General features: G+C 46.1%; 1 protein-coding gene across 2 annotated transcripts in view; it reads left to right on the top strand.

Moving 5' to 3' along the window:
- Nucleotides 1-9,413, top strand: part of LOC144669450 (growth factor receptor-bound protein 2-like) — a 35,062-nt gene extending 25,649 nt beyond the window's left edge. Inside the window, exons 2-6 of one of the 2 annotated variants that reach the window (XM_078531891.1) lie at nucleotides 464-555; nucleotides 3,064-3,183; nucleotides 4,881-5,049; nucleotides 6,974-7,441; nucleotides 9,155-9,413. In XM_078531891.1, coding sequence (XP_078388017.1) covers nucleotides 464-555; nucleotides 3,064-3,183; nucleotides 4,881-5,049; nucleotides 6,974-7,441; nucleotides 9,155-9,334 — 1,029 coding nt within the window. In that variant the 3' untranslated portion in view covers nucleotides 9,335-9,413. The remainder of the gene's footprint in view (nucleotides 1-463; nucleotides 556-3,063; nucleotides 3,184-4,880; nucleotides 5,050-6,973; nucleotides 7,442-9,154) is intronic. The other variant, XM_078531892.1, reaches the window with a different exon arrangement.
- The last annotated feature ends 2,879 nt before the right edge of the window (nucleotides 9,414-12,292 follow it).

Below are 12,292 nucleotides of genomic sequence, written 5' to 3'. Positions count from 1 at the left end.
AAAGCTTTGGAAACCAGAGGTCCAAACTCAACTATTCCTCCCAAACCCACTCCATTTCCCGCATGTCATGTCTCAAATTACTACCATATTGGTTCCCAAAATGATATTTCCGGAAAAAATTCTATCTCAATCACATTTGAATGAATCAATAATAATTACTCCACCATCTCCCTCGGGATCCTGTTCCACAAATTAATCACTCCCTCACAGAAATATTATTTCTGCCGATCGGTTTTTGAATTTACCCCTTTCAATCTCAGGCTGTGTCCTCTGGATCAACAGTTTGGACAAGACGAAACAGCTCAACCATGTCAATGTATTCCAGTCCCTTTAGAATCCTACAAGTAGCAACTGTATCACTTCCCAACCTTCACGTTGTCCAGTGAGAACATGCATAGTTGTTGCAACCAGCAGTATACTTCCCAATGTCCTGTTTCTTAATTTTGGATGTCTCATCCTGCAGGTCCTGAGCACTGAAGATGATTGGTACAAAGCTGAGCTTTACGGGCATGAGGGGTTCGTGCCAAAGAACTACATTGAAATTAATATGCCCAGGTACGTTCCCGGGATACAATGCAGGGTGCACATTACCCTTGTCCACAGCATGTTACACATTGCAGAACAAAGTCAATAATACCTGTTTCTTTGCTAAATAGATTGAAAACTGATTATGTAAGTCCAAGTTAATAGCTGTTTTTGTGACTATTATGGAGAATAGCAGCTCCTGTGTATATTATAGGGAGTAGCAGGCCCTGTGTATATTGTTGAAACTAGCAGCTCCTGTGTATGTTACAGGGAATAGCAGCACCAGTAAGGCCATAAAGCAGCTTCCTATGGCCAAGTTACCAGGAGCTGATGGCATCCCAACTGAAGTATCCAAGTACAGAGGGACACACGTGGTTAGGAAACTCACTAGACTCCTTGCCTAATCCGGAACCAGGACACTGTGCCCCAAGATTACAAGGGATGCCTCCATAACTGATCTCTGCAAATGGAAAGGGAGCAAGTCCATCTATGGCAATCATCCTGAAATATCATTTCTTTCACCAGGATAAGTTATTCTTGATCAGATTGTTACTCACCTCATTGACCCTGTGTACCTAGAATCACAGTGAGGCTTCCTTGCAGGATGGGGAACAGTGGACATGACCTTTGGAGCACATCAAATTCAAGGAAAGTCCCCCGTACAGATTAAAGTCCTCCATATGGCGTTCATTGACCTGACTAAGGCTTTTGACACAATAAACTGGGAAGGCCTGTGGAAGGTTCTGTAAAAATATGGCTACCCTGAAAAGATGATCAATGTCATTCGCTCATTTCTTGATGACCAGCGTGATGCAAGGTGGTATGTGATTATGTGATTGGACGCCTTTCCTGTCACTAACAGCACCAAGCAAGGCTGTGTATTGGCTCCAGCTCTGATTGCCATGTACTTCTCGGCCATGCTCCAGTACCTGCTCAAAGATTTGGACACAGGAGTACACATCCACTTCAGGACAGACAGCAAACTCTGCAACTTGCAAAGGCTCAAGGCTTGCACAAAGGCTACTGAACAGCTACTGAGTGAACTTGTTTGTGAACGACTGGCTCTCATAGCATGTGCTCCAGAGGACATTCAGCTGCTTGTTGATTGCTTTGGCCTAGCCTCAGAACACTTTGGCTGATAATCTGAAGAAGACAGAGATCTTGTATCAACCCACCTCTAGCCACATACTCCAAAATCTCACAGTCACGATCAACAACACACCCTTCCGTTCAGTACAGAATTTTGTTATCTTGGGAGTATCCTCTCCAATGACACTATGCTGGATGACAAAATTACCCATCACTTGGCAAAAGCAAGCTCAGTGTTTGGCAGGCTCACTCACAGGCTCTGTAAAATGCACGAAGTTTGTCTGAGAACAAAGATCAAAATCTACCAGGCAGTGGTTCTTACATCACTTCTTTATGGATGTGAGACTTGGACAACCTACTAGTATCACATAAAACAACTAGAAGCATTTCATCTTTACTGTCTGAGGTCTATTTGCAACATCTGGTGGCAGGACAAAATTCCCAACACCGAGGTCCTTGCAAAGTGCTGCTTCCCGGCACCGTGAAGTGCTGCTGATCAGAGCTCACCTTCACTGGGTCAGTCAATGTGGTTCACATGGAGGATTCCCACATACACTACAGCCACCTGAACACGGGAACCCGCACCACAGGACGTCCCAAACTTAGATTATAAAGACAATCTGAAAGCCAATATCAGAACTTGCAAGCTGGATCCTAAATACATGGGAAAGGAACAACCCTGGACAGACCAAGTGTCTCTATTGTGAAGCAATTTCAACATTTGAGGAGAACAGAGTCAAGTGCCTGCAAGGACAAGTGGGTGTAGTTCAAAACCAATGTCTCCATCCGTGCCTCCAACACTGACTTCATATGCAGTATCTGCAAATGATTATGCAAATAGAGACTTTGGCCAACATCACACACGAGATGACATCAACCTAGACTGTAAACTGGCCTTTTTGCTGAACACTCATCTGTCAAAGTGACAGGAGGATCCATCAGCAGCGCCTGTATATATTCTACAGAATTATAGTTCCTGTGTATACTATAGGGAGTAGCAGCCCCTGTGTATATTACAGGGAGTAGCAGCCCCTGTGTATAGTATAGGGAGTAGCAGCCCCTGTGTATAGTATAGGGAGATAGGGAGTAGCAGCCCCTGTGTATGTTGTAGTGAGTAACAGCCCCTGGGTATATTATAGAGGAGCAGCCCCTGTGTATATTTTAGTGAGTAGCAGCCCCTGTGTATAGTATAGGGAGATAGGGAGTAGCAGCCCCTGTGTATGTTGTAGTGAGTAACAGCCCCTGGGTATATTATAGAGGAGCAGCCCCTGTGTATATTTTAGTGAGTAGCAGCCCCTGTGTATATTGTAGTATCAGCCCCCATGTATATTGTAGTGAGTAGCAGTCTAGGAGAAGGCCTGGGTGGGATAGGTTTCATTGGGCTACAAGGCCTTTTCTCATCATTGACTTGTGAGGGTTTCTTAATTGCAATTCTATTTTCTCAAACAGCTGGTTCCACGGTGGGATTGCCCGAAGCGAGGCAGAGTCCATTCTGTTGGGGCAGGAGGTGGGATTCTTCCTCATCAGGGCTAGCCAAAGCTCCAAGAATGAGTTCTCCATCTCAGTCAGGTATGTAGAGCGGTGGGAGTACAAACTTCGCTGAACAAGACACATTGCCTGGCAGCCTCCTCTTGGCTTGTTATCATAAAATATTACAGCGCAGAGGAAGCCATTTGGCCCATTGACTTGGCATGGGCATCACACCACTGAAAATATGGAGTTCAGGCCAGTCGCTGAGGGGCAAAGGTTTAGAGTGTTTCTTTTAGAATTAAGTTCTGCCATGTGCTGTATGAAGGGTTTGTAATAAGGTATACAGATCAAAGGATAGACTGATTGCTGGCTTGATTGTCCAATGATAGATGGATTTATTTTTAACAAGATTTAAACATATTTACTAATGACATTGACCTTATCGCAACATCTAAAACAGACTTGCAGATGAACTGATAAGGGTATATATGGGGAGCGGAAAGTTTGCAAGAGACATGAACATAAAGGTGACAAAGATTATGTCATTCAAAGGACATTAAGAAAGTGTCGGGCAGGATGCAGATGAACAGGTAGGAACATTGCCAACCATCATGGTTTAATGTCCGCAAATAAGAGCTGAGCAGAAGATATCAAAAGAAGGATTGGAGTTGTCTCTACTCCTTTGGAAAAATTAAATAGAATACAGAAAGCTAAATATATTTTGGTAATATCAAAGGTAAAAGTTCATGAAGCGATGATTATCCCATTTTATTATATAGGTGTGAGTGCTGGAATATGAGAAAGGTTGACTTGTGAAAGATACAGCAGGAAGTGAGTTGACTGAGAGAACGAACCAGGATGCAAAGATTCAGGAATGGTCTTCATGAGAACGTGGCTTGGAAAGAAAGCAATGTTTGTACAGAAGATTGAATATTAGGTCTACGGAACCAAAGCAAGTCAATTAAGTTAAGATACAGATTAGCCAAAATGTAATTGAATAGCAGTACAGACTTGAAGAGCTGGATGACCTCCTCCTCTTCTTGTGTTCTGAAAATAAGTTTTCCACAAAAGTTTTCTAAAATGTTTTTAACCCCAGGCCTGCCCCCTCAGTTCAGCCCCTATCTTAACGGAACCACATTGGAAGCAAACCCAAAAACTCTCTTGAAGAAGGAAGACCAAGGGGTGACCTAATAGCAGTTTATAAAATTCCAAAAGGTTTTGGTAGAGTGGATACAGAGAGAATGTTTCCATGTGAGGGGAAGAGCATAACTAGAGTCGGCCAATGTAAAACAGTCACCAAGAAATCCAATAGGGAATTCAGAAGAAACTCCTTTACCCAGAGAGCGGTGACAATGTGGAACTCGCTCCCACAGGGATTGGTCGAAGCAACTAGTATCGATACTAGGGATACAATAGAGGGGGAGCTAGACAAACATTTGAAGGAGAAGGGAATAGAGGGTTACGACATTAGATTTAGATGAGGAAAGATGAGGAAGCTCGAGTGGGACATAAACACCAGCATGGACTGGTTGGGCTGAATGGCCTGTTTCTGTGCCGTATGTCTTACGTAATCTTATATAAACAAGAAACAAAGAGAGTAACAGCTCCATGACAAGGTGATTTTTAACATAATGTCCCAGTTGCAGGTGTTTCCAAGTCCTGTTCCCTGACCTAGAACTGATGCTCGTCCATGCACCTTTCCAGGCACCACGCCCTCAATCTCGATGGCTTCAGAAAGCCAGATTTATAATCAGGCCATTACTGGATTCACAATTAGAAAATGGATTTCTTTTCAGGCATGAGGATGACGTCCAGCATTTTAAGGTCCTGCGTGATGGCAAAGGTCACTACTTCCTGTGGTCGGAGAAGTTCGACTCCCTGAACAAACTGGTGGAATATTACAAAGTCAGCTCAATCTCCAAAACAACGCAGATCTACCTGAGGGACTCCAAGAAAGAAACAAAGGTATATAAAAGTGTCAGCTAAGGCTTAGTACGAGTACACACACCAAGTCTCCGCTCCAGAGATTTGATCAGCACAAATTCTAGGCTGATACTCCCAGTATAGTACTGAGGGAGTGCTGCACTGTCAGAGGATCAGTACTGAGGGGGTGCTGCACTGTCAGAGGGTCAGTACTGAGGGACTGCTGCACTGTCAGAGGGTCAGTACTGAGGGAGTGCTGCACTATCAGAGGGTCAGTACTGAGGGAGTGCTGCACTGTCAGAGGGTCAGCACTGAGGGAGTGCTGCACCGTCAGAGGGTCAGTACTGAGGGAGTGCTACACTGTCAGAGGGTTAGAACTGAGGGAGTGCTGCACTGTCAAAGGGCCAGTATTGAGGGAATGCTGCACTGTTGGAGGGTCAGTACTGAGGGAGCGCTGCACTGTCAGAGGGTCAGTACTGAGAGAGTGCCGCACTGTCAGAGGGTCAGTACTGAGGGAGTGCCCCACTGTCAGAGGGTCAGTACTGAGGGAGTGCCGCACTGTCAGAACGGTCAGCACTGAGGGAGTGCTGCATCGGAAGAGGGTCAGTACTGAGGGAGTGCTGCACTGTCAGAATGGTCAGCACTGAGGGAGTGCTGCACTGTCAGAGGGTCAGTACTGAGGGCGAGCCGCATTGTTAGAGGGTCAGTACTGAGGGTGCTGCACTGTCGGAGATGATATCTTTTATATGTGATGTTAAATTTAGATTCCGACTGCCTTCTCTGTGAATGTTAGATGCCATGACCACTATTAGGTAGAGTAAGGACGTTCCCCCCATTGTCCTGGCCAATATATATCCCTCAACCAACATCACTCATGAATCTGTTCTGTTTAGTTGAGTGGGCAGACAGAGCCTGTACCCAACATGAGTCAGGGGGAAGGAACGTTGGAGGACAAAAGATTGAGAAGGGGAAATCCAGGTCTAGGTTGGGTCTGGTGGTACTGGATGGGTGTAAATTCCAATTCGATTGCGAAACGAAGCTGGAACTAGTAAAACCCGCTACTTCTCATTCCAGCTAGTTCCGAGAAAATGCTTATTTTAAGGTGGTTCTGTGACCCACTTACTCCTGACTCAGCAGTATTTACAGCAGAAGGAAACTGTCAGACTAAATACAAATATTAGATTGTGCAGGGGACAAACAACTGACATTCATATATAGCACCCCGAACATGGCATAGGACCTTTCACCAGAACGTAATCAGAAAAAAACTAGCACAAATCCAAAGATGGAGACATTAGACCCGGTGGCCACAAGTTTGGTGTTAAGGAGCATCTTGAAGAAAGGAGAGAGAGGTCAAGATGAGGAGAGGTTTAAAAAGGAACTTCCAAAGTTTAGGGCCCGGGCCGCTGAAGGCACAGCCATCACTGGCGGAGAAATAGAAATCGGGGATTCTCAAGAGGCCAGAATTAGAGGAGCACGGGGAACCCAGAAGGTTGTAGAGCTGGTGCAGTGACAGGGATAGGAAGGGACAAGGCCATGGAGGGATTTGAAAACAAGGATGAAAGTTTTAAAACTGAGGTGGACTGGGAGTGGATGTAGATCAATGAGCACAGAGGGTGATACCAGGATAGCCCTGTGTCATTGGATGAGTACGTTTTTTTTTTGAGGAGAATTGGTCAGAAGTTGGGAAAGAAACCTCAGAAACTTACTCCTCAGTGCCACCAACTGGCCAGAGTCTGCAAATACACCGTTACCAATAATTATTTACATACAATATTTCCATTTTAAATGTTTAGGTAGGCCCTTTCAGTATGAAATGTTGACATAAAAGCAAGACCAGAAATCAGTACAACAGGACGATGGGTCAAATTTTTCCAGAAGCACAAGTGTTTTAGTAGTTTTCAGGATATATGTGTATTTATAAGATCTAAAATGCAAAGGATTTTTAAGAATTTTTCTTTTACAGGGAGGCTTTAGTCATCTTGACCTGCGAATGCCAGATCCACGAATGATGGGCTCACGAATGCCAGATCCACGAATGCCAGATTCCCGAATGCCAAATCTTCGAATGCCAGATCCTCGAATGCCAAATCCTCGAAGCCCAGATCCTCGAATACCAAATCCTCGAATCCCAGATTCTCGAATGCCAAGTCCTCGAATCCCAGATCCTCGAATCTCAGATTCCCGAATGTCTATTCCCCGAATTTCAGATTCCCGAATGCCAGATTCCCGAATTCCGGATCCACGGCTGGCTGGCTCACCTGGCTTAAGTGCACATTTCAGTGACACCTCATCAGTGTTTCGAAAGGGCTCCAACCCCCAGCCCTCCTTCAATGACGTACCATCCAAATCCAGGCAGTCCTGCAGCCCACAGCCTCCTTTCCAGGAGCCACCATCAGCGTTTAGGAAAGCCAGCGAATGCCCACCGGTGCCAGTAAGTCTGATCATAGGCTTGTCAGAGAATCGAATCCCTGCTTCTTTATGGTGACAACAGAGAGAACTGACGAAAACACTGTACAATAGCAAAGTCCATGAGCTGCTGCATCTATGGAACTGCCAGGCCAGTGGAACATTCCAGTCAGATCCTGGTCATCCCTGGAAGCCTCAGAGCCAGAGATCTCCTCCATCTCCCCAATCCCACTCTGAAATCCCACGATTCTCTCTCACTGTCCTAAATGTGAATCTCCACTCTCTCTCTCCTACACATTTGCTCCATATTTTTATGTCTCCCTGCCCAAGCAGTGGTTCCCTCTATTCTTTCTGCTCATCTCTCTCTCTCTCTCTCTCTCTCAATCGCTCAGCTGCATCATCTTCTGTCTTTGTCTCACTCTCTTTCTCTCTCTCGGAGTCACTCCCTCTATTCCACCTACCCAAGGCCTTGGTTCCTCTGTTTTCTCTTTCTCTATTTCTTGTGATCCTGTCTCTCACTACCTTTTGTGCTTCTCTCTCCTAACCCTCTCATTATTTACCTCTCTCTCTCTCTCTTGCTCTCTTTTCCACCACCCCTCCCTCAAGCCCTGGATCTATTTGTGCTCCTTCCTCTCCCACTAAGTTCAGATCCTAACCTGGGATGAAGTTGTAGAGAGTCCACACCAGATACAAAGGCCTGTGTTTCAGGCTATTACTGGCCAACTGTGTGTTTCCAGTGTTTTCTGTGTTTCTTTTAATCGTTGTCAGCTATATCCAACAATGCAGAAAGCCTGTACAACTCATCTCATAGATTAACAATTTGCTACCATGTCAGATCGATTGACAAAAGAACCAGTGGGGAGATGAGGGGGAAAACCTTTAACACAGTGAGTTGTTGTGATCAGGAATACTATCTGAAAGGGCAATGGAAGCAGATTTAATGGGAACTTTCCAAAGGGGATCAGATAAATGGTTGAAGGGGGAAAATTTGCAGGCCTCTGGGGAAAGAGCAGGGTTGGATATGGCAAGTTAGATTGCTCCAACAAGGAACAGGCACAATGGGCTGAATGGTCTTCTTGCTGTGCTGTTTAACTCTCTGGTTCAATGAGCTGAACATTAGTACAGAATGTCAGTAGTGCTGTTATGGTCCCAGAGAGTTCATTGACAATTTAATTTGTTTCTCTGGCTTTTTTGAGAAGCAAAGAAACAGGAGGAGGCCATTCAGCCCCTCAGGCCTGTTCCACCATTCAATTTAAACATGGCGCATTTGCACCTCAACCCTATTTACACCAACAACTAACATTTATGTAGCCCCTTTAACATAGCAAAACGTTCCAAGGTGCTTCACCTTGGCCTGAGAGGCTGAGGGAGAGAGAGAAAGAGACAGACAGCGAGGTTTGGGGAGGGAATCGCAGAGCTTGGGGCCCAGGCAGCTGAAGGCACGGCCAGTAATGGTGGAGTGATTAAAATTGGGGATGCATACCAGTGGCCAGAACTGGAGGGACGCAGAGATTCCGGAGGGTTGGAGGAGGCTACAGTGATGGGGAGAGGGTGAGGCCACAGAGGGATTTGAAAGTGAGGGGAATAATAATGGGGTGAGAATTTTAAAATCGAGGACCGGGAGCCAGTGTAGGGTCAGCAAGCACTGGGCATTGGGCGAACGACATTTGGCGTGAGATGCCTGTCTTTGCTCCATGTCTGTTGACACAGTTTCTCACTCAAAGCTTTCTCCTTGCAGAAAGCCAGGAGAGTACGCGCCATGTTCGATTTCTCAGCCGAGGCTGATGACGAGCTGGAGTTCAAGAGCGGCGACATCATCGAGGTCCTGGACAGCACAGACCCCTCGTGGTGGAAGGGATGTCTATGGGGACGAATCGGTTTATTCCCAAGTAATTATGTGGCGCCAGTTAACCGGTGACACCCCCTCGATCTCTGGAAAGTTGTCATTCTCTTTCCCACCCTTCATAATAGTGATCAATAAAATATTTGTGCTTGAATTAAGTTTGGAGTCTTTCAACTGCAAACTCCAATCCTGTTTTGATTTTTCACGCTTGAGTGAATAAACCTTACGATCAAAAATAAAGTCGGGAATTCATACAAAGGAGCTGTCAATCCAATAATTTACAGCTTACAAAACAGTTGCATTATCAGCTCACAACGGAATGAATTGGACACTTTCACATTAGAAAGTGAGATGAAGTTGCCTTTGGGAAGCTGGTGGTGAGGAATCCAGCGTTGGTATCTTGAGAGATTCGGGTTGCAATACAAATCAGCATCCATAACCTCCCTTAATGTTTATTCCCAGCCAGTGGGTTGCCCTCGCATCTCCGAGTTAGAAGCTCATGGGGTCAAGTCCCACTACAGAGACTTGAGGTTTCCTTTAAACTTTGTCCTTGGTTTTACAGCTTTTACAGCTGACCTGACTTAGGGGCTGTGCTTGATTTATCCCTTATTTTGTTAATTTAGTTTAATTGGTTGACTCTAAAAGAGTTACAGAGACTTGAGCCAATAATTGAGTTTGACTCTCTCAGTGAAGTAAAGAGGGAGTGCTGCACTGTCAGAGGGTCAGTACTGAGGGAGTGCTGCACTGTCAGAGGGTCAGTGCTGAGGGAGTGCTGCACTGTCAGAGGGTCAGTGCTGAGGGAGTGCTGCACTGTCAGAGGGTCAGTGCTGAGGGAGTGCTGCACTGTCAAAGGGTCAGTGCTGAGTGCTGCACTGTCAGAGGGTCAGTGCTGAGGGAGTGCTGCACTGTCAGAGGGTCAGTACTGAGGGAGTGCTGCACTGTCAGAGGGTCAGTGCTGAGGGAGTGCTGCACTGTCAGAATGGTCAGTACTGAGGGAGTGCTGCACTGTCAAAGGGTCAGTGTTGAGGGAGTGCTGCACTGTCAGAGGGTCAGTACTGAGGGAGTGCTGCACTGTCAGAGGGTCAGTACTGAGGGAGTGCTGCACTGTCAGAGGGTCAGTGCTGAGGGAGTGCTGCACTGTCAGAGGGTCAGTACTGAGGGAGTGCTGCACTGTCAGAGGGTCAGAACTGAGGGAGTGCTGCACTGTCAGAGGGTCAGTGCTGAGGGAGTGCTGCACTGTCAGAGGGTCAGTGCTGAGGGAGTGCTGCACTGTCAGAGGGTCAGAACTGAGGGAGTGCTGCACTGTCAGAGGGTCAGTGCTGAGGGAGTGCTGCACTGTCAGAGGGTCAGAACTGAGGGAGTGCTGCACTGTCGGAGGGTCAGTACTGAGGGAGTGCTGCACTGTTGGAGGGGCTGTCATTTGGGTGAGAGAATGCCCTGGCCAACCCTTCCAGATGAACATAAATAATCAAGTTTTTGGGATCTTGCTGAGTGAACACTTGCTGCCTTCCTCCAGTGAAAGGAGGTGTCTGTGATGAGGTCAGATCAAGCTTGCAGCAATCGCCTGCCAATCAGGGTAATGTCACTGGGCTAGTAATAGTCCTCTGGGGGCACAGGTTCAAATCCCACCATGGCAGCTGGTGGAATTTAAATTGACTTAATAAAATCTGGAATATAAAGGCTAGTCTTTGTAATGGTGACCATGAAACTGTCATCAATTGTTGTAAAAACCCATCTGGTTCACTAATGTCCTTTAGGGAAGGAAATCTGCCGTCCTTACCTAGTCTGGTCTGCATGTGACTCCAGACCCATAGCAATGTGGCTGACTCTTAACTGTCCTTTGCCACTCAGTTCAAGGGTAATTAGGGATGGGCAACAAATGCTGGCTTTGCCAGCGATGCCCATATCCCACGGTTTTAAATTATTCACACGGGTCCCAGATCAAAAAGAGGTTTGAAAGCATTGGGTAAACAAGGGAAGATCTTAAAGTATCCATATACTTACCAGATCAAAGATGAAATATTTGAAACATATATCTGGATGACACAAAAATAGGTGTGAAGGCAAGTGGTGAGGATGACACAAGGAGTCTACAGAGGGATATAGACAGGTTAAGTGACTGGACAACAACGTAGCAGATGGAATATAACGTGGGAAAATGTGAGGTTATGCACTTTGGCAGGAAGAATAGAGGAGCTGAATATTATTTAAATGGAGAAAGGCTGCAGAAAGCTGCAGCACGGGGATTTGGCAGTCCTCGTGCATGAATCACAAAAAGCTAACATACAAGTTCAGCAGGTAATAGGGAAGGCAAATGGAATGTTGGTCTTTATTTTAAAGGAAATGGAGTATAAAAATAGGGAAGTCTTGCTAAAACTATACAAGGCACTAGTTAGACCACATCTAGAATATTATGAACAGTTTTGGTCCCCTTATCTAAGGAAAGATATATTGACATTGGAGGCAGTCCAGAGAAGGTTCACTAGGTTGATCCCGGGGATGGAGGGATTTTCTTATGAGGAGAGGTTGAGTAGGTTGGGCCTGCACTCATTGGGGCTTAGAAGAATGAGAGGCGACCTTATTGAAACATGGGCAGAATTTTGCCCTTGATGGGCAGGTGGGCCCCACCGGCTCAGCGGCGGGTGGACAGCCAATCGCCGCCACCAAAACGGGGCCCGCCGCCATTTTGAGTGGGCGGGCCAATTAAGGCTCACCCAGCGGGCTGCCCGACGGGAAGTGCTATGCGCTCCCTGTGCGGGGGAGGGGGGAGGGATTCCCCAACTGTCAAAGTGCGCACTGCTCCCTGAGGCTAAGTGCTGTCTCAGGGAGATCACTGACAGTGCTTCAAAGTTTCAAAATAGAAAAATAAAAAAATTATTAGCATGTCCCCCTCATGTGACAATGTCGCACGAGATGGGACATGTTAATAAATATGACTAAAAGTTTATTAAAGTTTTTTAAAACGGACATGAAACCTCATCCCGCAGGGCCTTTAATTGTTTTAATTATCCTGTCAATGGCCTCAATTGGCCA

Source organism: Cetorhinus maximus, chromosome 29, assembly GCF_964194155.1.
Source record: "Cetorhinus maximus chromosome 29, sCetMax3.hap1.1, whole genome shotgun sequence".
Lineage (NCBI taxonomy): Eukaryota > Metazoa > Chordata > Chondrichthyes > Lamniformes > Cetorhinidae > Cetorhinus > Cetorhinus maximus.
Note: the sequence above shows the minus strand (reverse complement) of the source record. Positions and strands in the feature narration are given on the sequence as shown.